At 38.6% G+C, this 25,475-nt stretch overlaps 1 protein-coding gene across 1 annotated transcript in view; it reads left to right on the top strand.

The window, feature by feature from the left end:
* Positions 1-25,475, top strand: part of DNAJC3 (DnaJ heat shock protein family (Hsp40) member C3) — a 103,426-nt gene that overhangs the window by 34,898 nt on the left and 43,053 nt on the right. Inside the window, exons 3-4 of the mRNA XM_010358915.2 lie at positions 9,586-9,710; positions 11,503-11,577. Coding sequence (XP_010357217.1) covers positions 9,586-9,710; positions 11,503-11,577 — 200 coding nt within the window. The remainder of the gene's footprint in view (positions 1-9,585; positions 9,711-11,502; positions 11,578-25,475) is intronic.

Here is a 25,475-nt window from a genome sequence, read left to right as displayed (position 1 = left end):
ACAAAACACTTAAAATTAAGAGATATACCATGTTCATGAATAGGAAGATTCAATATTGTAAAGATGTCAAGTGGCCCCCAGATTGGTCTACAGATTCAATTAAATCTAATCAAATTCTAGCACTTTATTTCATTGAAATTGACTAGCTGATTCTAAAACGTCTTATGGAAATGCAGAGGACTTCTCGAGTCGCCTTGTGGATGAGATTAAAGACAACCCAAGCCAGCTCTCTTTGGTCTGTGAGAAGCATACATGTATTCTTTGCCTTGACCATGTCTGTAGGCAGAGGACGGTCCAAATAGCAACCCCTTCTTCCTTCTTATGAGAGCAGAGAGGCTGCTAGTCTCTTGCCATTTAGATTTTTCGGAGATGAGTCAGATATGCCAGTCAGTCTACTCTGTCCTGCAAAGAGGACACTTATAAACTTTTCAAGTGGCCCTAGAAATCTCACCTTGGAATGTAGGGGCAGCTCGCACCTGTTGGGATGTCAGGTGAAACATAAATAGTTCCACTGCAGTAGCCTGCTCTATAAATATACAGAGAACTTCTATCGTGTACTCTATGAAGCTATTAGAAAGTATAGCTTTGTGGATTACCTTGAAAAGGGAAACAGATTTTAATCTTGGCCTTGCCACTGGATAATCCTGTGACATTGGTCCAGTTATGTAAGAAAATGCACACTTTAAAAAAAGTTACCTGCAAGTTCCCAGCAGTTTTCACTGTGTCACCCATGGGAATTTTTGTGAAAATCAGATGGTAATAATGAGTATAAATATTTCTTTGAAAATAGTGTACACTCAGGAGGCTGAGGCAGGAGGGCTGCTTGAGCTCAGGAATTGGAGATTGCAGTGAGCTGTGATTGTGCCACCACACTCCAGCCTGGGCGATGGAGTGAGACTCTGTCTCTCTCCTTCTCCATCTTGTTTTTTTCCTTAAAAAAAAAAAAAAAAAAAAAAAGGTGCAATAGGATATATAAAGAATGTAGAAATACAATCTTTGTGTCTCTGAAAATTAAGACTTTTCTAAAAACAGGTTTGCTATAATAAAGGGTTTCTTAACTATGTGACATTTCTGTTAGGAAGTTTGCATTTCAGTGACTAACTCACCTTAAGAAATAGTGGTTACTTTGCACAATAATTTGCACAAGTTTTTTCACTAAGGGCTGTTTGCTCTGTGACCACATCGTTACTAAGTCCACACTTTTTCTGGTGATTCAAACTGTCTTCAGTGCTGCATCATGGCAATTTCAAATTTTTTCAGTTACTGTCTTAGAAAAAGTGTGTTTTAAAGAATTTATTCTTACCTACTACCATTAGAATATTTGCGGAAATGTATATATCTTCTACCTATTTTATACTTCATTGTTTTCTTAGTCTCACATGTATTAGAAACATCAAGGGCTATGGCATATAATTAAAGTAGTTTTAAATGACTGCTCCTTTTTTTGTAGCTTTATCACTGCAATACAAGGCTTTTTGAGACAGCTCTTTCCCAAAATTCCCAGTAAAATGTTACTATGTTCACCAAGAGGTATAAATCAGTGATGCTGAAACATGGCAATTTATTGGTGTGATTTAGTAAAGGGAGAATGTAAGTCATTGCTAGTGCATTCTGAATCTGAATAACAGGCCAGTGTGGTGGCTTACAACTGTAATTCTAACACTTTGAGCACTTTGGAAGGCTGAGACAGGAGGATTGTTTGAAGCCAGGAGTTTGAGACCAACCTGGGCAACATTGCAAGAGCTCGTCTCCACAAAAGTAAAATAAAAAAAAAAAAAAGTCAACCAGGCATGGCAGTGCCCACCTGTAGTCCTAGCTACTTGGGAGGTGGAAGGATTGCCTGAGTCCAGGAGTTTGAGGAGGCATTGAGCTGATGGTGCCAGGGTGCTCTGGCTTGGACGACAGAGTGAAACTCTGTCTCCCAAATAAAGTGTCATTTTGTTCAACATGATCTGGCAAGTAGCAGTGACTCTCAAATGGGATACACATCATAATTCTTTTTTTTTTTTTTTTTTTTTGAGACGGAGTCTTGCTGTCGCCAGGCTGGAGTGCAGTGGCACGATCTCAGCTCACTGCAACCTCTGCCTCCCAGGTTGAAGCGATTCTGCCTTGGCCTCCCGAGCAGCCTGAGCAGCTAGGAGTACAGGCATGTGCCACCACGCCCAGCTAATTTTCATATTTTTAGTAGAGACAGGGTTTCACCATGTTGGCCAGGATGGTCTCGATTTCTTGACCTGGTGATCCGCCCCCCGTTGGCCTCCCAAAGTGTTGGGATTACAGGCGTGAGTCACTGTGCCTGGCCACACGTCTTGATTTCTAGGAAGACCATTTATCATTTTAGTTCATGTAGGACACATTGTTTATAACAAACTATAGAAAATAAAGTTTAAGGCTGGGCATGGTGGCTCACGCCTGTAATCCCAGCACTTTGGGAGGCTGACGTGGGTGGATCACCTGAGGTCAGGAGTTCGAGACCAGCCTGGCCAACATGGTGAAACCGTGTCTCTACTAAAAATACAAACAGTTAACCGGGCATGGTGGCAGTAGCCTGTAATCCCAGCTACTCGGGAGGCTGAGGCACGAGAATTGCTTGAACCCGGGAGGCGGAGGTTGCAGTGAGCCGAGATCACGCCATTGTACTCCAGCCGGGGCGACAGAGTGAGACTCTGGCTCAAAAACAAAAAAACAAAAACAAAAACAAAAAACCCAGAAAATATATTTTAAATTTTCTATTATAGTGAAATGGGAGAGTTCTCATATCTGCCTTGCAGGGCGTGTGACAGAGTTGTGGCTTCCTTCTTCGGGGCCCTGCTGCTCAAACCCTTACTGGGAACACGCAGATGGGCAGGTGAAGAGGCCGTGGGGAGCGCTTTTGGGCTTCGGCCCCATGGCAATGTCTAGGATTCCTGAAGCCCAAGTGGGCGTGTGTTACAGTGTGCTCTTTCAGCTATGCCATCTGCAGATGGCTTGTGTTAGTCAGCTCAATAGACCCTCTGCCTTATTGCAAGGACGGGGCCAGTGTCACAGCCTGAGTTCTTACTCAGTGTACTGGAAGAATCAGATCATATGTGGGCTGGAAGGTTGAATGCAAGGTTTACTGAGTGGTGGAGGTGGCTCTCAGCAAGATGGATAGGGAGCCGAAAGTGGGGGATCCCCCCAGAGTGGGAAGGTGGTCTTCCTCTGGAGTCGGGCTGCCCAGCGGCCAGACTCTTCTATGGCCACTCCTGGCTGAACTCCCCTCGGCATCCATGTCGCTGTGCCGTCTCTGCTCTGCCAGTGTCTGCTGGTATGTTCTTCTCCTGTAGACATCCAGTCGTTTGTGTCTGTGTCTGCTTAAGGTCTTGGATTTATATGGGTACAGTATGGGGTGCGTGGCTGGCCAGTGTGATCTTGGAAAATGCAACATTTGGGCATGAAAACAGGAGTGCCTGTTCTCACTTAGGTCCGTGGGCACAGGCCCAAGGGTGCAGCCCTCACCAGGGACCCCACCCTTCTCTACCCAGCACTTCCCTGCTTCCCTCCCATATCAATAGGATTATGCAGTAGATGATGATGGGGTATTGTGGCCTTTTGAAACTCTTATGAGATGTGTGTTTATCAAAAAGAACTATGGGGATAATGAATCCTGGGATCTGAAACCCTAAATTTAATAGACTTTACAGAGGGTCTTAGGTATATCTGGCATGAACGAATGTCTTAAGTGGAAGATTAAATGGTGGGCAGTGTGAAATGATTGATTTCTTCATTTACTTGGTAAGAACGCTTACGTAGTTTTGCTGAATCAAAAAACAAAATCCATTTCTACATTTTTATATCACTTAAACTTGTTACGGTGCTCTCTCATCACATTTCAGCCTCACTTCTGAAATGAGGACAAACATTACTGTTTACATGTACACAAAAGGAAACAAAAAGTGCTCTAGCAACTTTCTGAAGGTCATATTCCAGTTCAAAAGATTCTGAGCTATGCTACTATTTTAATGTCTGGTAAGTTCAGTAAATTGTTGAATGAAGGAGTTTAGTTGGGTGAGCTGAGCGCAAGAATACAACTTTTTCCGTATCCAGATGATATGGTTTGGCTGTGTCCCCACCCAAATCTCATCTTGAATTGTAGCTCCCATAATTCCCACATGTCGGAGGGACCTGGTGGGAGATAATTGAATCATGGGGGTGGTTCCCCCCATACTGTTCTCACAGTAGTGAATAAGTCTCACGAGTTCTGAAGATTTTATAAATTCGCTTGGCTCTCATTCTCTCTTGTCTGCTGACATGTAAGATGTGCCTTTCGCCGTCTGCCATGATTGTGAGACCTCCCCAGCCACATGGAACTGTGAGTCCATTAAACTTCTTTTTTTTTTTAAAAAAATACTCAGTCTTGGGTATGTCTTTATCAGCAGCATGAAAACGGACTAATACACCAGGCTAGCGTGTTTTTCCTGTGCCTCTCACTACCAGCAATTACAGCATCACTTGTAATTGGCTTTCTGATGTGTTTTCTCCAGATAGTAGTTGTATTGTTTTATTCTGGATAATTTTCTCATAATTGAATTGTTTGATAGTTTTAGGATTCTGGGTAGGGGTTAAATCCATCTCCCATAATAATAAGCTAGTATAAGGATTTGAATTATATGGTTTAAAATGAAATATAGTATTTCCATATGTAGGCTTGCAAATAACTTACATAATGAACAATATTATATATTGGATGGATAATAGGAAAAGTAGTTATTTTCAAGGTTATCAAATCTTGTGTTGGTAAAAACTAAGCATGCACTTCTAAACCGAGTCTTGTTTCAGTTGCTGCTTCATGCACAGTGATGTAGGAATGGACTCTACTTCCAGGAACTGTTGGTATTTTAAGATGAAGAACCAGGGAAGGCTATTTTGATTTACCATGCAAGTGACCCGATGCCTCTAAGAAAATTGAGATGGAGTCTCGCAGTGTCACCCAGGCTGGAGTGCAGTGGTGTGATCTCAGCTCACTGCAACCTCCACCTTTCGGGTTCAAGCGTTTCTCCTCCTTCAGCCTCCGGAGTAGCTGGGATTATAGGTGTGCACCACCATGCCTGGCTAATTTTAATATTTTTAGTAGAGATGGCGTTTCACCGTATTGGCCAGGCTGGTCTTGAACTCCTGGCCTCAAGTGATACACCCGCCTCGGTCTCCCAAAGTGCTGGTATTACAGGCATGAACCACTGTGCCTCGCCAGAACATTGATTCTTGATTCATGTATGAAACTATTGTCATTTGATTCTCGGAGTACAAAGAAATTCAGTTTCTCCTGTTACATTCTCACAGTGCAGAATACATCTGTGACCTCTGTTCATCAAAATGTGTGGGAATTTCTCTCCACCAAGTAATCCTACAGATTCTTCAGCAGACAGCAGCTGGATATCATCTAATTCTGTTCAGTTCTGACCCTGTCTACCTGGAGGTAGCCTAAGATCCCACAGATTGAGAGCTCAGCGCCACAAGACCGCTCCTGACTTCAGAAGCCATTCCTAAGGCCCTGGTTGTTTTACCTATGCTTCTGACTGACTGGCTGTAAATGAGGATTCCCATGACCCCTTCCTTGGGTTCAGTTAATTGCTAGAGCAGCTCACAGAACTCAGGGAAACACATTTACTGGTTTATTATGGGATATTACAAAGGATACAGATGAACAACCAAATAGATGGAAGAGATGCACAGGGCCAGGCATATGGGAAGGGATATGGTGTTTCTTTGCCCTCTCTGAGTGTACCATTCTCCAGGAGCCTCCATGTTTTTGGCTGCATGGAAGTTCTTCCAGACTCTGTCGTTTTAGATTTTTGTGGAAGCTTTATCACTTATGATTTATTATATCATTGGCTATTGGTAACCAACTCAACCTTCAACAACCCTCGGAGAGTAGAGGGTACTCAAAGTTCCAGCGTTTTCACCTGGTAGGTTCCCCTGGCAACTAGCTCCCATCCTGAAACTATGTAGGGGTGCCCAGCTACCAACCATTTCATTAGTATACAAAAAAGTAATCACTCCAGAGATCCCATGGGTTATAGGAGCTGTATGTCAGGAAACTGGAAGAAGACCAAATATATATCTTATAGTACAACAGATTCTTTATTTTTGTAGGTTTGGTGTTATAAATTGCAGTTCCAATTCCATTTCCTGTCTTAAAATGCCTAAAAACTGAACAGTAAAATCAGTGAAAGTGAACACTCCAGAAATACTATATGTAGACAATTTTTTATATGATGGGATCCTTAATACAAAAGTCATACGCAGTCCTCTCTGGAGATTTTTTCTTCTTGGATTGGAATGGTCATGTTTTTCCAAATACAAATCTAATGCAGTTTACTGTATACCACGTAAATGCTGTGTAAATAATTGTTTTACTGTGCTTTTTAGGGAATAATGAAAAAAGTCTGTACATGTTCAATACAGACACAGTTTTTTTTCCCCTAAATATTTTCAGTCTGAGGGTGGTTGAATCCACAGATGTGGAACCCGTGAATAAAGAGGGCCAAATGTGTATAAATAATGAATAATCATTGCTTAGTGTTAGGTGCAGTAAGGGAATTATAGAATGTTATGGAATTTGAGAGAAGGAAAGGTTTATTTTTCCATGTATAGTCAAATAAGTCATTTGAGCTGTGCCTCAAAGATTGAGTAGGATTTGGACATATGAAATTAATGGGGTTGTGTTCTTCAGGCCTTAAATCATGGTATTTACGGTATTATTCTTTGCTTAGTGTGAATAACCCTGGATAACTTAAGTTTTTTAAAAAAATTAATGAATATAAAATTAATCCATATGCATTGTGAAACATTTTGGAATACATGGACTGCAGAAAGAAGAAACCCCATCTCTCTGCATGGATAGCCACTGTTGACATGCAGTGAACTGCCTTCTGCTCTCTGGTGCGTCACTTAAATGTTAGTAATTCTTAGGTATGAAATCATTCTATGGCCAGTTCACAAACCAAACCCATAAAATTTTAATTTATTATACCATACAAATAAAATATAAACGGAACTGAAAAATACTGTATATCAAGCATGTTCTAAATGTAGTTACTCTGTTTCCTTCTCTTTGCTCAAGTTAATTACAGTATTTTTAAGAAATATCCTATATTCAGGCTACTGATTTTGCTCTCCTGTCCTTGCCTCCTAAGGGAAGTTGTTTAGTAAAGAAATTTTAGTGACGATTAGCTGGGATCATATATTTTCATTTTTAGATTTAAGAAAAAGAAGGTTTTTTTTATTGTTAAAATACCCAATTCCTTTTTAAAAAAATACATTTTTTTCTAACTGGTTCATACTTTTACTTTTTTATTGTGGTAAATAAAGTGCATGAAAATTTACCATTTTAACCATTTGTAAGTGTACAATTCAGTGGCATTAAGTGTATTCAAATTGTTGGGGAGTCATCACTATCCATCTCCAGAACTTTTTCATTATCCCAAACTGAAACTCTGTATCCATTAAACAATAGGGCCCTATTCCTAACCCTCTACACCAGCCCCTGGCAACCACTATTCTACCTTCTGTCTCTATTATTTGAGTATGTTAGGTACCTCATATGCAGTATTTTCCTTTTGTATCTTGGCTTATTTCACTTAGCATAATGTTTTTAAGGTTCATCCATGTTGTAGCATGCCTGGGAGTTTCATTTCTCTCTAAGGCTGAATGAATAACCTGTTGTATGTATAGTATATCCCACCTGTTGTTTATCCAGTCATCCACTGACGGACTTTGGAGTTGTTTCTGTCTTTGGCCTATTGTGAATAATACTGCTATGAACATGTGTGTTTGAATACATATTTGACCCTTGCTTTTATTTCTTTGGTGTATATACACAGTAGTAGAATTACTGGACCACATGGTAATTTTACATTTAATTTTTTGAGAAATCATCTTACTGTTTTCCACAGTGGCCATACCATTTTACATCCCACCAACAGTGCACAAGTGCTCCGATTTCTCCACACCTTGCAAACACTTGTTATTTTTTTATTTTTCATAATGGCCATCCTAATGGATGTGAACTGGTATCTCAATGTGGTTTTTTTTTTTTTTTGGTTTTGCTTTTTTAGTTTTTATTAGTATTTTTGTTCCACCATGCAGATCAGTGTGGTTTTGATTTGCATTTTCCTAATGATTTGTGATGGAGAGCATCTTTTCATGTGCTCATTGGCCATTTGTATGTCTTCTTTCATGTTTGTTTGTATAGCCTATTCTCTTTTTCTGACCCACCTTCCCCTGGCATTTTCAATGCCGTTAACAGCTGTTTACAACCATAATTTTGAATGATTATGGACTGTCCTGCCATATAGATTCTCCTATTGTAATTTTTCCAAATGACAAAAGCTTTAGGAGTATAACTTTTCGGGAGTTTAATTGTGTATCTTATGATGATGAACACCTAAGTAGATAAATCTTTTATTTTTAAAAGATTCATGGCCGGCTTTTGTCAAGGTTAGTTTTAGAATTCTTTATATACTTATATTTCCAAATTGCGTTTTAGAAGGATTGTTCTGCAGAAGATTTGCTTCTGATTGAATCCACTCTTTTCTCTACTTTGTAGGTGCTAATAAGCAGAGTAAAATTAGCTCAGAAACCTAATTCATCTTTCTGCTTTCCTTACAAAGCTTAACTTTTCTAGTCCCTTTCTCTAGTCTCTCTCATTTCTGTTCTCCTCCTTTGTCCTTGTACCTTTATTTCTTCACCTCCATTCTAGTTGGAGTTTGTGAGGGAGCAGAGATTATACATTCAATACATCAATTTAGTTAGAGGTTTATACATTTATAAAACCCTGTACATTAATGTGCGTAGTCCACATTCTTAGTATTTCACGTAGGAAAATCTCCGCAGAGACAAACTGAATTGCATACTTATAAAAGTTATGAGTTGAGGCTGGGTGCAGTGGCTCATGCCTGTAATCCCAGCACTTTGGGAAGCTGAGGTAGGAGGGTTGCTGGAGCCAGGAGTTCAAGACCAGCTTGGGCAACATGGTGAGACTCTCTACAAAAAATTAAAAAAAAAAAAATTAGCTGGCTGTGGTGGAATACGCTTGTTGTCCCAGTCTCTCAGAAGGCTGAGGTGGCAGGATTGCTTGAGTGTGGGAGGTCAAGGCTGCAGAGGGCCATGATCATGCCACTGCACTCCAGCCTGGGTGACAGAGACCTTGTCCCCCACCCCCCCAATAGAAAGGTTATAAGTTGAATATAGTTAATATTCTAGACCAGGGGTTTGTGAACTTTTTTTCTAAAGGGCTAAACAAGTATTTTCAGCTTTGCAGCCACAGTCTTATATTTTTCTTTTGTTCTTTCTTTTTTTGGGCAACTTTTAAGAAATGTAAAAAACATTCTTAACTGAAGTCTGCGGGTTGGATGTGACTCGGGCTATAGTTGGCTGACCCCTATTCTAGGTCTTGTACTGATCTTGCTAGGCAACATGACTTCTTTTTGATGATGAGATTCTTAATGTCCGTCTTAGTAGAGTTGTGAATGCTGATACTGTCCAGGTGATTTGTTTTTTGTTTTTTGTTTTTTGTTTTTTTTAATTTTTGAATAAATGACTAAGAGGTAATATTTTAATTTTCAGATGGTGACCCTGATAACTATATTGCTTATTATCGGAGGGCTACTGTCTTTTTAGCTATGGGTAAATCAAAAGCTGCACTTCCTGATTTAACTAAAGTGATTCAATTGAAGATGGACTTCACTGCAGTAAGTATATCTAAACTTTCTTTAAAGGGGAACTTAACAGAACTTGGGGAGAGTTAATTTGTTTCATAAGGTGAGGACTGGCATGCTAGACATAGCTGGAAGAGATCAAAGCTACAGTGATATAGTGGACTGAGGAACAAGAGAAATTCAAAGTCCCTAGAATCAAACATCAGTGTGAAAGAGAACAGCGGGTACATTAGATGTTTTTTTTCGGAAGTCTGGCAGTGATGTCAGCTTTGTGGTTTAGAAAGACAAATCTGTATGGAGGATGGAGTGTGAGGCAAGATGTGAGGCTGAGACATGAGGTGATGAAGAGGCTGAATTAAGAGGCTCTCAGGTGACTGATGGGAGTTCTACTTAAGGCTGTACCAGGAAGAGTAAAGTGGGGATTACTTAATTGGGCTATGATTTGTGGTGACAATAAAATGCTAAATTAGCAGAGACATCCCCTGGAACCAATCCACAAGCTTCAGGCATGGAGAAACTTGTAGCCTAGTAGGAAATCCTGATGATTGGCAGGTCACCATAAAGGTTGTGGTAGACATGTGAACAGGGAGGGACTCATGAGGTAGAACTCAGGTGGGACTTTCAGAGGCAGAATTGACAACCACTGACCAATTAGATGGTTTCAGAATTAATTTGATAACCATTCATTATTTATTTCCTACTGTATTTCGAGTAGGATTTGAGATAACTGATTAGATATGGGGTGAATGTTTGATTTGAGATATTACTAATATTTTAAGATGGAATTCCCAAATCTCAAATATTTTTCAGATTTGTCTTACACAGCTAAGCAAGCACAACCTTTCACAAAGGTTAAATGGCTCATTTTCTTAGTATTATGATAGCTGAAATGGCTTTTTATGATAGTTTAATCTTGCTTTTTATTGTATTGATGAATTTAACAGGGTTAGGAAAATTTTATGTACTATAAAAGTAATGTATATGGGGTTAAGTGGAATATTGATGTGGCTTCATTGGTCATACAGAGTTGGTATTCTTGAAAGAAATGGGATTATACACATTAGAAGAAGGGAAATATCAGATGAAGGGGGAGAAACTGATGCATGTTAAAAGGGAAGAGGCTTTGGCAAAGTCCCAACATACGCAACTTTTATTGTAGGGCAAAAAGTATTTTTAAAAATTGAGATATAATTTATATGCCATCAGACTTACCCTTTAAAAGTATTCAGTGGTTTTTAGTATATTCACAAGTTGTGCAGTGGTCACCACTAGCTACTTGTAAGACACTTTTATCAACCCCCAAAGAAGCCCTGTACCTATTAGCGGTCACTCCCCATTGCTCCCCTAGCTCCTGGCAACCACTTAAACATTTGTTTCATGTAATATAACATCGTATACTGTTTGGCCTTTTGTGTCTGACTTTTTTCACTTAGCGTAATGTTTTCAAGGTTCATTCATGTAGCACATGTCAATATGTCATTCCTTTTTATGGCTGAATACTATTGTATGGATATATTTGTATATTGATTTAGTTGATGGGAATTTGGTTATTTCCACTTTTTGGCTATCATTGTGAACGTACATGTACAACGTTTTGTGTGGACATGTTTTCAGTTTTCTTGGCTAGAAAGTATTTTTAAGGAAGCATACTTTAAGAAAAATTATACACATTCATTGGTTCCAGGAATTATTCTTGGTGTCAAGTCAGATGTGCAATTGGAAAAATAAATATTAATAATTTGTTTATTTAGTTTTATTCTTAGTGTTTAAAAAGATTTAGAAACCTATAATATTCAAGATAATTCCCCGCCCCCTTTTTTTCTAGGCAAGATTACAGAGAGGTCACTTATTACTCAAACAAGGAAAACTTGACGAAGCAGAAGATGATTTTAAAAAAGTGGTAAGTTCAATTTGTATTTGACTCTAGGAAGATGTTATTTTGAGAGAACATATTGGACCTTTTTTTATATTATGACAGTTAATAGTAATTTTATAGCTAAGAGTCAATAGTCTTAGTAAGTAAATAGAGAATAGCCTGATTTATGTATTTAAGAATCACAAATCATGAATTACTATTTAATGGCAGACATCAAAGAATCCTGTTAACAGTTGGAAGGTAAAGCGTACCCAATAGATACATAATCTTAACTCAGTTTACACAGCTTGCTTGTTCTGCTTTGTCCACTATGAGAATCTAAAGATGTCAGCTGAGCTGCTTTTAAAGCCCTTGTTAATCCTTATTGGGCTTTGGATCTATCCTTTTGGAGACCCTTCATTTGATTTGAGAGGAGTAATGAAACAGATTCTTAGGGAATTTTGCAGTCATCCATTATGGCTGCTTTACAAAGTGTAAAGTGCTTTGGATTTGTTAGGGAATGTTACAGATGTTGTGTCATTGAAGGGGGTATATACTAAAAAATGATTTGGTTAGAGACAGCTGGTCTTTTTATGCCCTCATTTGGCTTGTTTTAAAGACGAGCATTTTTGTTTTACATGGGTTTGTTCCTGGAGTGGTCTAGAAAGGGTATAAAGCCACTGTTTATTACTTGCATTTTTTATAGTTTATATTGCATTTTTATAGTTACTGTGATGATAACCACTATGAAAAGAAAACTAAAATTTCTAACATTATCATAACACTTGTCACCACACTCTGTCATGTGTGGATAAATCAAAAAACATTTAATTGTATTGGATCAGAAACTGCCTTGTGGTTGCAATAAAATTAGCTATCATTTTCTTTTTATCTGATCTCCCCTCCTATTTGGGAAGACGCTTGAGAGCAGGCTCAAGGCCGGGTGGTGGGAGGTGATAGTGCCGGAGTAACCTTTCCCTAGCCCAGGACTTTGTTCAAAGAAGGTGTTGCATAAACATTTGTCAAGTGGATGAATGAATTATAAAACATGAGAATGTGTTTCTGCTTCTAGCAGATGCTTAAATCTGTTATTTAGATTTTTTTTCCAATTAAACTTTAGAGTAGTCTTAGCAATAATTTAGGATATAGTTTTAGCACAAATTAATCCTTATTAAGCATTGGATGTATTCTTCTGGATAACTGAGATCTTGGTACCTTGGATATGGCTTGGGTTAATGTCTTTTCTGTGATCAATATTAAAACTCAGAAACAAGGAGGTGGACTCTCACAGACTTTCTGCTTTTTAGATTGCTCTTTGGCAGTCATACTTCTGCTAGTGTGTTCTTAAAACTGTCTTACTATTGTTACAAGGATTCTTCCATGAGAATGTATATCTGTATTGAATAATCTTTTAGTTTTAATTGGAATTTTTATTGAGATAATTGTAGATTTTCGTGCAGTGGTAAGAAATAATACAAAGAGATTACAGGTACCATTTACCCAGTTTCCTCCAATAACAAAGTTGTTTTTGTATCTATGAATTTATCTATAGTGTAAAACTATAGCACTGTATCACAACCAGGATATTGACACTGATACAATTTATCAATCTATTCAGATTTCTTCAGTTTTAGTAGTATTCATTTCTTCGTTGCATGTATTCCATATACTTTATCACGTGTTGGTTCATGTACCTACCACCATAGTCAAGACACTAACTTGGTGTTCTTTTACCCTGGGATTCTTCCTGTTACCCTTTATAACCATGCCAATTTCCATCCCACGCTGCTCTGGCCCCCTAGTCATACTTTCTGGCATCCACTAATTTGATATTCATTTCTTAAATTTTGACATTTCTAAAATCTTACATAACTGGAATCAAATGTTATACAACCTTTTAGAATTGACTCTTTTTACTCAGCATAATTTTCTGGAGATTTATCTAGATTTTTACATATCCCACTTAGTTTGTTCCTTTTAGCTGCTGATGGACATTTGGGTTATTTCCATTTCTTGACTATTGCAAATAAAGCTGCCATGAACATTCTTGTACAGATGTTTGTGTGAACATGAATTTTTGTTATCCCTGGGATAAATGTCCAGGAGTGCAGTTACTGGGTTGTATGGTTATTGCATGTTTATTTTGTAAGAAAGCACCAAATTGCTTTCCAGAGTGATTGTACCATTTTACATTCCTCTGCATTCTTGCTGGCATTTGGTATTGTCATTATTTTTTATTTTGGCCATTCTGGTAGGTGTGTTGCTATATTGTGGTTTTAATTTGGATTTCCCTGATTACTAATGATGTTGAACATTGTTTCCTGTGCTTATTTGCCATCTGTAAGTCCTTTTCAATGAAATGTCTGTTCATGTTTTCTGCCCATGTTCTAATTGGCTTGTTTGCTTTTTTATTGTTGTGTTTTAAATGTCCTTTATATATTTTAGATACTTTGTTGGATATGTGGTTTGCAAATATTTTCCCTCAGTTTGAAGCTTTTCCTTTCATCCTCTTCACAGGGTGTTTTGTAGAAGAAAATATCTAATTTTTAAATTAATACATAATTGTGTATATTTATGTATTCATGAGGAATATGTGATGCTTTATTATATGCATAGACTGTGTGATGATCAAGTCAGGGTGTTCAGAATATCCATCACTGAATATTTTTCATTTCTGTGTGTTGGGAACATTTCACGTCCTCTCTTCCAGCTATTTTGAAATAGTATATTGTTAACTACCCTACTTTGCTATTAAACATTACCTCTTACTCCTCTTCGCTGTGTTTGTACCCATTAACTTGTCTTCATCCCCGCATCCCACTGACACACCCTTTCCAGTCTCTAATGTCTATTGTGTCTATCATCCTACTCTCTAACTCTATGAAAGTAACTTTTTTTTTTTTTCTCCCACATATATGTGAGAACATCCAATGTTTGTCTTTCTGTGCCTGGCTTATATTTCACTAATAACCTCCAGTTCCATCCATGTGGCTGCATATGAACATGATTTTAGTTCTTTTTTATGGCCAGGTAGTATCCCATTCTCGTTCATTCATTCTCTCTCACTCTCTCTCTCTTTCTCTCTCTCCCCTTCTCCCCCTCTCCCTCCCCTCCCCCCCTCCTCCTCCCCCTCTCTCTCTCTCTCTCCCTCTCCCTCTCCCCATCCTTCTCCCTCTCCCTCTCCCCATCCTTCTCCCTCTCCCTCTCCCCATCCTTCTCCCTCTCCCTCTCCCCATCCTTCTCCCTCTCCCTCTCCCTCTCTCTACACACACACACACACACCCCATACTTACTTTATTAATTCATCTGTAGATGGGCACATTTGGTATGATTCCATATCTTTACTATTGTGAATAGTGCTGCAATAAACATGAGGGTACAGGTATCCCTTTGATATACTGATTTTGATTGTGTAGTAGTTCTGTTTTTAGTTTTCTGATAAATCTCCATACTGTTTTACATAGTGGCTGTACTAATTTACATTCCTGCCAACAGTGTATGAGAGTTCCCTTTTCTCTGCATTCTTGCCAGCATCCGTTATTTTTTGTCTTTTTATGGTAGCCATTCTAACTGGGTGAGGTGTTCTCATTAATTGTTTTGATTTGCATTTCCCTGATGATTAGTGATGTTGAACATTTTTTTCATATAGCTGTTGGCTATTTGTCTGCCTTTTGAGAAATGTCTGTTTATGTCCTTTGCCCATTTTTAAATGGGATTTTTTGTTTTCTTACTGTTGACTTCTTTCAGTTCCTTGTATATTCTGTATATTAGCCGCTTGTTGGATGAATAGTTTGCATGTATTTTCTCTAGTCAACAACTTGTCTGTCCACTCTGTTGATTATGTCTTTTGCTATGCAGAGGCTTATTATTTTTACATTTTGAGTTGGGGTCTCTGTCACCTATGCTGGAGTACAGTGGCATGATCATGGCTTACTGCAGCCTCAGATTCCTGGGCTCAAGTGATCCCCCTGCCTCAGTCCCCCGAGTAACTGAGACTACAGGTGTGCATCACTAGGCCTGGCTAATTTTAAAACATTTTTTGTAGAGACGGGATCGTGCTATGTTACCCAGGCTAGTCTTAAACTCCTGGCCTCAAGTGATCCTCCCACTTTGGCCTCCCACAGTGGTAGGTTTACAGGTGTGAGCCACCATTCTCAGCCCAGAAGCTTTTTAGTTTAATATAATACCATTTGTTTATTTTTTTCTTGCTTGTGCATTTGAGATCTTGGCCATAAAAACTTTGCCTAGACCAATGTCTTAAAGCGTTTTCCCCATGTTTTCTTCTAGTAGCTTTATCATTTTAGGTCTTATGTTTTAAGTCTTTAAGGCATTTGTGTTGATTTTTGTACTTAGAGACAGGGATCCAGTTTCAATCTGCTGCATATAGATATCCAGTTTTCACAGCACCATTTATTGAAGAGGGTGTCTGTCCTCTCCCCAATAAATGTTCTCAGCCCCTTTGTTAAAAATCAGTTGCTGTAAGTACATGGATTTATTTCTGGGTTCTCTAATCTGTTCCATTGATGTATGTGTCTGGTTTTGTACCAGTACCATGCTGTTTTGGTCACTATAGCCTTGTAATATACTTTGAAGTCAGGTAGCCTGATGCCTCCTTGTTCTTTTTGCTCAGTATTGCTTTGGCTATTCAGGCTCTGTTTTGGTTTCATATGAATTGTATGATGTTTTTTCTATTTCTGTGAAAAAATCCTTCACAGAAGGATATCACAGATATCCTTGAATCCGTAGATTGCTTTGGGTAGTATGGTCATTTTAACCATGTTAATTCTGATTTGTGAGCATAGGATGTCTTACCACTTGTTTTTGTCTTTTTACATTTCTTTCAACAGTATTTTGTAGTTTTCTTTGTAGAAGTCTTCCAATTCCTTGGTTAAATTTTCTCCTGGGAATTTTATTTTTATTATTGCTATTGTGAATGGGATTGCCTTCTTAATTTCTTTTTAACTGATTTCATTATTGGTGTATAGAGATGCTATTGATTTTTGTATGTTGATTTTGTATCCTGAAACTTTACTGAATGAAAAAAAAAATAGTTCTGAGAGTTATTTTGGAGTCTTTTGTTTTTTCTAAATATAAGATCATGCCATCTGCAAAGAGGGACAGTTTGACTTCATGTTTTTGAATTTGGATGCCTTTTATTTCTCCCTCTTGCCTGACTGGTCTGCCTAGGAATCCTAGTACTACATTGAGTAGGAGTGGTGAAGGTGTACATCTTTGTCTTGTCTCAGTTCTTAGAGGAAAGGCTTTCAATTTTTCCCCATTCGCTATGATGTTAACTGTGGATTTGTCATAATGGTCTTTATTTTGTTGAGATATGTTCCTTCTATGCCTAGTTTGTTTAGAGTTTTTGTCCTGAGGGGGGCTTTAAATTTTATCAGATGCTTTTACTGTATCTTTTGAGATGATTGTATGGTTTTTACCCTTTGTTTTGTCCATATATTGTATCACATATTGATTTCTAAATGTTGAACCATTCTTATGTCTCTGGGATAAATCCCACTTGATCATGGTGTCTTATGTTTTCTGATTTCATTTTTGTTTGAGATAGGGTCTTCCTGTGTTGCCCAGACTGGAGTGCAGTGGTGCAGACATGACTCACTGCAGCCTCAACCTACTGGGCGCAAGTGATCCTCTGGCCTGAGCCTCCTGATTAGCTGGGACCACAGGTGTGCACCACCATGCCTGGCTAATTTTTTTTTTTTTTTTGAGACTGGGTCGTACTTTGTTGCACAGGCTGGTCTCAAACTCCTGGGCTTAAGAGATCCTTCCACCTTGGCCTCCCAAAGTGCCAAGATTACAGGCATCAGCCACTGCACCCAGCCGGTGTCTTACCTTTTTGTCATGCTATTGGATTCAGTTTGCTAGTATTTCATTGAGGATGTTTCCATCTGTGTTCATCAAAGACATTGGCCTGTAGTTTTCTTTCTTTCTTTCTTGTGTCCTTGTCTGGTTTTGGTTTCAAGGTAATTCTGGCCTCATAGAATGAGTTCGGGAGAATTGCCACCACTTCAGTTTTTGTAATAATTTGAGGAGAGTTGGTATTATTTCTCCTTTATACTTTTGGAAGAATTTGGCAATGAATCCATCCAGTTCTGGGCTTCTCGTTGTTGGGAGACTTTTTAATTACTGGTTTAATCTTGTTACTGGTCTATTCAGGTTTTCTGTTTCTTCCTGGTTCAGCCTTGGTAGGTTGTAGGTTTCCAGGAATTTATCATTTCCTCTAGATTTTCCAGTTTGTTATTAGATAGCTGCTAATTATAGTCTTTGGGGGATTTTTTGTATTTCTTGGGTATGAGTTACAATATTTCCTTTTTGTTTCTGATTTTGATTATTTGGGCCTTTTCTCGTTTTTTCTTGGTTAATCTAGCTTGTGGTTTATCAATTTGTTTATCTTCTCATAAAACCAACTTTTTGTTTCTTTGATCCCTTGCGCTGTTTTTTTAGTCTCAATTTCATTTAGTTCTGCTGTGATCTTTATTATTTTTTTCTTCTACTAATTTTGGGTTTGTTCTTCCTTTTCTGGTTCCTTGTGATGCATGTTAGATTGTTTATTTGAAATCTTTTTTTTTTTTTGATACATGTGTTTATTGCTACAAAGTTTTCTCTTAGCACCGCTTTGGCTGTATTCCATAGGTTTTGGTATGTTGTGTTTCCATTTTCGTTTGTTTCAAAAAATTTTTTTAATTTCCATCTTGATTTCTTGACCCAGTTTTCATGTATTTGTATAGTTTCCAAAGTTCCTCTTGGTATTAGTTTCTAGTTTTATTCCAGTGTGGTCTGAGAAAGTACTTACATGATTTTGATATTTAAAAATTTGTTGATACTTGTTTTATGGCCTAATATACGTCTGTCCTTGAGAATGTTGCATATGCTGATGAGCAGAATGTATATTCTACTGTTTTAGGGTAAAATGTTCTGTGAATGTCTGTTAGTCTGTTTACTCTAAAGTTCAGTTATAGCCAACATTTTGTTGATTTTCTGTCTAAATCATCTATGTAATGCTGAGAGTGGGGTATTAAAGTCCCCCACTATTATTATCTTGGAGACTGTCTTTCCTTTTATATCTAGTAATATTTGCCTTAACATATGTGGGTGCTCCAGTGTTGGGTACATATATATTTAGAATTGTTATATCCTCTTGCTGAACTGATCCGTTCATTATTATGTAATGACTTTTGTCTTTTTGTTTTTTGTGAGACAGTCTTGCTCTGTCACCTAGGCTGGAGTGCAGTGGTGCAATCTCAGCTCACTGCAACCTCCACCTCCTGGGTTCAAGCAATTCTCCTGCTTCAGCCTGCTGAGTAGCTGGGACTGCAGGCACATACCACCACACCCAGCTAATTTTTGTGTTTTTAGTAGAAATGGGGTTTTGCCATTTTGGCCAGGCTGATATTGAACTTATTACCTCAGGTGATCCGCAAAGTGCTGGGATTACATGTGTGAGCCACCATGCCTGGCGTGTCTTTTTTTTTTTTTTTTTTTTTTTAACGGTTCTTTCTTAAACCATTAAATACGTTTTATCTAAATATAGCTATTCCTGTTTGCTTTAGGTTTCCATTTGCATGGAAGGTCTTCTGTCCCTTTACTTTCAGTCTTCATGTGTCTTTACAGGTGAAGTGAGTTTCTTGTAAGCACCATATAGTTAGATCCATTTTCAAAAAATCCATTCAATCAATCTTTTAAGAAGAAAATTTAATCTGTTTAACCTTGAAAAGTTATTACTGATAGGTGAGATTTCATTCTGGTCATATTGTTTATTGTTTTCTGGATGTTTTGTATATCCTTTGTTCATTTGTTTTTCTCTTATTGTTTATATTTTTGGTTTGGTGGTTTTCTGTAGTGGTAACATTGGAATCCTTTCTCATTTGTGTGTTTGTTCTACCAGTGAGTTTTATACAGTGTGTTTTCATGATGGTAGATATTGTCCTTTTGCATCTAGGTTTAGGACTCCCTTAAGCATTTCTTATAGAATTGAAATGCTATAAGGTAATGAATCTGTCTGGGAAAGACTTTATTTTTCTCCTTCATTTATGAAGGGTAGCTTTGCTGGGTGTAATATTCTTGGTTGACAATTTTCTCTTAGCACTTTGAGTATATCATTCCATTCCCTGCAGGCCAGTAAGGTTTCTACTGAGAAATAATCCCCTGTTAGTCCAATGCGGTTTCCCTTATAAGTGACTAGATGTTTTTATCTTCTGTTTTCAGAACTTTCTCCTTGTTTTTGACTTTTGACAGTTTGACTATTATGTGCCATGGAGAAATCCTTTTTGAACTGTGTCTATTTTGGGTTATCTGAGCTTTCTGTCTATCGATGCCTAAATCTTTTGCTAGACTTGGGATGTTTTCAGCTATTGTTTTGTTACGTAAGTTTTTTATTACTGTGGTTTTCTCTTCACCTTCTGTGACAACAAAAATTCAAATAATTGGTTACTTTATGGTGTTCTGTATGTCATATAAGCTTGTTTATTCTTTTTCATTCTTTTTTGTTTTTTTTTTTTTCTGTTTGGCTTATTTCAAAGGACCTGTCTTCAAGTTCTGAAATTGTTTGTTCTGCTTGCTGTAGTCTATTGTTGAAGCTCTTAAATGTATTTTAAAATTTCATTAAGTGAATTCTTTAGTTCCAGTATTTCTGTTTGATTCTTTTTTAAAATGATACGTATCTCTTTTATACATTTTTCATTCGTATGCTGGATTGTTTTTCTAATTTCTTTGTATTGTCTATCTCTGTTCTCATATATCTCACAGAACTTTTTTACTGTCATATTGAATCCCTTTTCTGGCACTTCACGCATTTCTTTTTCATTGGAATCTGTTGCTGGAGAGTTATTGTTTTCTTTTGGAGATGTCGTATTTCATTGCTTTTTCATATTTAAGTTCTCATGTTGATATTTGTGCATCTATTAATAATGTAACTGTCATTTCTTCAATTTTTTTGGATTTGCTCTTGTAGGAGAGGACTTTCTCCTTAAGATGTATTTATGGTTTTGGTTGGGTAGGGCACTTCGAAGGGCTTTGATTCTTGGTGTGTGTAGTAGTATAGTATCCATATAATTTGTCTGACTGTAATCAGTGTCAGTGGTGTCTGTGATTTCTTCAGTGGCTTAAGATGCAATTGTTATTGGAAGCTGTTTTGTAGTTTTGCAGGGGATGGGGATGCCAGATAGGCCAGTTCTTGGGCCCCAGTGGGGGCAGTGGCAGGCCAAACATGCGTAACTTAGTACTCTAAGGTGGCATATACTGGCATTTATGTTAGTGGGTCCAACCAAGAATTAGTGGACCAATTCTTGGGCCTCCAGGTGGCCTACTTTGGTACAGGGAATGGCAGCAGTGGACTGGACAGGTGGGCGGGTCATTGGGTCCCTGGGCAGCAGTTGTGGTCTGGGCAATGACAGTAGCAGTGGTGGGACAACCCTTTGGATCGCAGCTGGTCTGAGGTGGTCTTGGCGATGGCTACACTGTGCTGAGTGGGTCAGTCCCAGGCCACAGGTGGTGTGTCCTGGTGTGTGCCACTGTGGTGGTATGGCAGGCTGGGTGGGCTCACCCTCAAGCTCCAGGAAGGAGTGCATCAGGCGCCAATGGGGATAGACTGGGCAGATAAATTCCCAGGCCCCAGGATAGGGTGCTTGGGCACTTGGGCAGAGGCAGAGGTAGTGAACCATGCCAGGCAGAACTATCCTCAGCCCCCCACCCGGTGATATGTACAGGTGCTGGCTGTGGTGGGTAAGGGAGGGGTGATCCCTAGACTTTCAGTGAAGTGCTTGGATGGGGGCAGCAGTGGCTGTGCTGCAGTCCTGCTACTGGGTAAGGCGGGGATTTTTTCAGTGCTAGCAGCTGTAGGCAGGTGGCTGGGGAGCACACACTTTGTCCCTAGGTGGCAGCTGCTGGCAAGAGAGCCTGTGCTCAGTACATTTTAAAATGTGTAGCAATCTTGCTTCTGGGTTGGGGGGCTTGCTGCTAATGGCTTGTGCTTGGCTGTGCTGGGAGCAGCCAGCTGCAGTGACATCTGCAGGTGGGGGGATGTCAGTGGGGCACAATGGATGTGGAGATGCAGGAACTGTTGGGTGGGCCCCAGGGCCGGATGCGGCCTGGTAAGGGCTGTATTCTCACAGGGGCACCATGTTGTAGGTGCATAGGACTTGGAAGGTGTGTAGGATCCAGTGTGATCTCCTTTGGAGCAATGCTATCATGCAGTCTCCATGCAACAGGTTACTTTCAGGGCCCACAAGGGTTGAGAGGCTCTCCAGCTAGGATTGGAGGAGTCCACAGTGGGAATGTGGACTGCTAGAGATCACTTACTTACTCTTTACCTGCATTTGGAGCCTCTTTGGGCTCTTACCCCAGCCAAGCAGGCTGCCTTACTTCTCCCTTCTTCCTCTTCTTAGGTGTTTCCTGTCACTTCTCTGTTGGGACTCCAGTGTTCTCTCCTAGATGATCTATACTTGCTATTTTGTTTCTTCCTGGTGAAGAAGGTGACTTTCAGATACCTCTCATCAGCCATCTTTGAATGCATTCCTCAGTCTTTAAATTTGATGAAGTTCAATTTGTTGATTTTTGTTTTTACTTCTGTAGACTGTGCTTTTGGTGTCATGTCTAAGAAGTATTCACTAAGCCCTAGGATCTAAAACTTTTCTCATATATTCTAAAAGTTGTATGGTTTTATGTTTTACTTGTAAGCCCATAGTCTATTTGAGTTAATTGTTGTATGACGGTATGAGGTTTAGGTCGAAATACATTTGTTTTGCCTTTAGGTATCAGATTCCTTCAGCACCATATTTTGAAAAGGCTTTCTTTCTTTCATTGAATTGCTTTTGCACCTTATTCAAAAATCAGTTGACTGTACTTTTATGGGAGTATTTCTAGGATATTTATTCCAATCCTTTAATGTATGTGTCTGTCCCTTTGTCATTCCTGCACTCTGTTGATTACTATAGGTAGATAGTATTAAAATAAAAATTTTTGAGAATTTACACTTAGCAGAGTTTATTTGAGCAAAGAATGATCAATGAAGTCATCACTCCTCACAACCAGAAAAGAGTCAGAGAGCTGGGCTCTGCAATGTGGGCAGTGAGTACTTATAGACAGAAAACGGAAGTGAGGTACAGAAATCGTTTGATGGGTTACAGCTAGGCCTTTGCCTTATTTGGATATGGTCTGGTCAGTTACCTGCCTGTGATTCGTGGCAGCTTGGCTGCTTATGATTGGCCGAGACACCACTGTTATTACCTTCTTAAGTTAGATTTTCAGTTTAAGTTAGGTTGTAGTTCATTAAGTGGAAGCTGAAAGTATGGAGATGGCCTCAGGCCAGTGGCCTCTTGCTTATTGATTAATTGACTGATTGAGACAGAATCTTGCCTTATCACCCAGGCTGGAGTGCAGTGGCGTGATCTCGGCTCACTGCAGCCTCTGCCTCCTGGGTTCAAGCTATTCTCCTGTCTCAGTCTCCCTAGTGACTGGGATCATAGGCACCCGCTACCACGCCTGGCTAATTTTTTGTGTTTTTAGTGGAAATGGGGTTTTGTCATGTTGGCCAGGCTAGTGTTGAACTCCTGACCTCAAACAATCCACCCACCTTGGCCTCCCAAAGTGCTGGGATTACGGACATGAGCCACTGCGCCCGGCCGCCTCCTGCTTATTTAATAGTAGTTATCCTTAATATTGGGTAAAGTGGTTCTTCTCTCCTTTGTTCTTTGTCAAAATTGTTTTAGATATTTTAAGGTTGGTGTCTTTCCATATACATTTTAGAATAAACTTGTCTGTGTTTATAAAAAGTCTTGAGATATCTGAATAGGAGTTGTAATAAATTTATAGATTATTTTGGGGAGAATTGACACCTTTATTATGTTGAGTCCTCCAATGCATGAACATAGTAGGGATGTCTCCATTTATTGAGGTCTCCTTTGATATCTTATATCAGCAATTTTTAATTTAATGTACAGATACTGTTTTGTACATTTTTTAAAAAAGTGTATACCTAAGTATTTTGTATTTTTAGTGTGATTGTAAATGGTATGTTTTAAATTCCAACTTTTGCATGGAATCATATTTTTGTGATTATTTCATAGGAAAGTACTCAACTTGTACTTAATTCTATGAGAGAAATCTTAATGGGCATTAAGATGGGAGAACACGTTACATTTCAAAACTACAAGTCATTTTTAAAAGTTAAAACAATTTTGCATGTGTGTAAGAATAATTATAATTAGATTGGATTTGGTTTAGAGAAAAATACAAGCACAGGATTCATATATTTCAGAATCATTTTATGTTAAGCTTTGTTTGAAGTAAATTTATGTTACTTGGAATAGTTTGTCGAAACTCATTGTAGGACTTAAAATTCAGATTAATAATTGGCAAATTCATATGTGTATACTTTGATCAATATGTATAGTCCTGCTGAAGAATGGTAGAGAGGGAGACACAGAGTCTTGGAGTTGGAATGCTGAGAAAAATTTATTTAACATACTAAAAAATTGATTAAATTTTAAGCATTTGGAACTCCGATTCCACAGGACAGATGATAAAAGAATATTAACAGGCGGTAACACAAGAAGTCAGTGCATACAGTGCCCAGTCTTCCAAATGAAGAGATGAATATTAAAACTATTCAGAGGCCACTGGCCATTAAGTGGAGCAAAAATCAATACAGATTTTACAGCCTAATATTGATAGGTCTTAAAGGAAATGTTTCCAGTCATATAATATGTTGACATTGCAAACATAAGCAGAGCTTTTGCGGTACAGTCTGGCATTAAGTATTATGAAAGAAAAACATTTGCCCAGAGACACTTATTGGGGCTCTGTTTGCTCTGGAAACTATTAGAGAATGTTGTATCTATATAATAGAATAATATTCATTAATAAGAATTATTTAAGGTTTGGTTTATAAACTTGGGCATACATAATAACGTCAATTAAATGGCAATATAAGAATTGTAAATGTTGATAACTACATAAAACCTTTATGTGTTAAATTGATATGACATGAATGACAATTATTTAAAGTTTCTAGCTCCTTTCCCTTGTGAGAGCTGTCAGAATCAAAATGAAGTCACTTGTATTAAACTCTAACAAAAAATAAATAAAGCCAGGAGGTTAAGAAGGGAGCTGTCACACACATCTATCATAAGAACTGCTATAAAGCAGTTCTGAAGGGCTCTTCTGCACATATGCCTGTAATAAGAACTTTTGCCAGCAGTCTCTGCATCTCTAATCCATGGAGCCTCATTGACATTTCCCACCTGCAGCGGCCACTGCAGCTCAGACTGCAGCTTGCTACCTGCATCACAAGGATAGCTAGCTGGATGCACAGGAACATTTGACTGACACAGTCTCCCCTGTATCCAGTGTTCTCTTTGTTTCCAAACAAATTCCCTATGCTTTTCCCTTTTGCCTTTAAAAGCTTCTCCTGGCTTCAACCTGTTTGGATATGCCTGTGGTCCCTATAGCCCTGGATTTGCAAATCCCCTGCACACCCCAGAATAAACTCAGTTCAATAAACTCTTTGGAGAATGGTTGACACTCTTGTAAAGTTGTATTCAATACACTTTGAAGAAGAAAGAAAAGCTTTGGAACAAGAGGTAGAAACCTTGAGTTTTAGATTTGACTTTGTACTTCAGTCATGGTTTGTGCAGCACTCACAATATACTGGGTGTGTTGCTGAGTGGTTTGCATGGATTATTCTATCTCTAGGGGCAGAGGACTGCTATATTCATAGTCTCAGTTTATAGCAGAGGAAATTGAGGCTTAGAGCAGTTTAGTAACTTGTTCAAGGCTACACTAGTAGTTGGCAAGTAGGTTTTAGATTCCAGGACCTGCACTCTGAAGCACTGTGCTGTTCTGCCCTCTGTTATAATTAGTACTTGTCCATATGCATCCTTTGAAGACTACTTCTGTGGAATATGGGCACAGGTCTCAACTGTATGGAC

Source organism: Rhinopithecus roxellana, chromosome 18 (assembly GCF_007565055.1).
Source record: "Rhinopithecus roxellana isolate Shanxi Qingling chromosome 18, ASM756505v1, whole genome shotgun sequence".
Classification (NCBI taxonomy): Eukaryota; Metazoa; Chordata; class Mammalia; order Primates; family Cercopithecidae; genus Rhinopithecus; species Rhinopithecus roxellana.
This window is presented reverse-complemented; position numbering and strand designations above follow the sequence as displayed.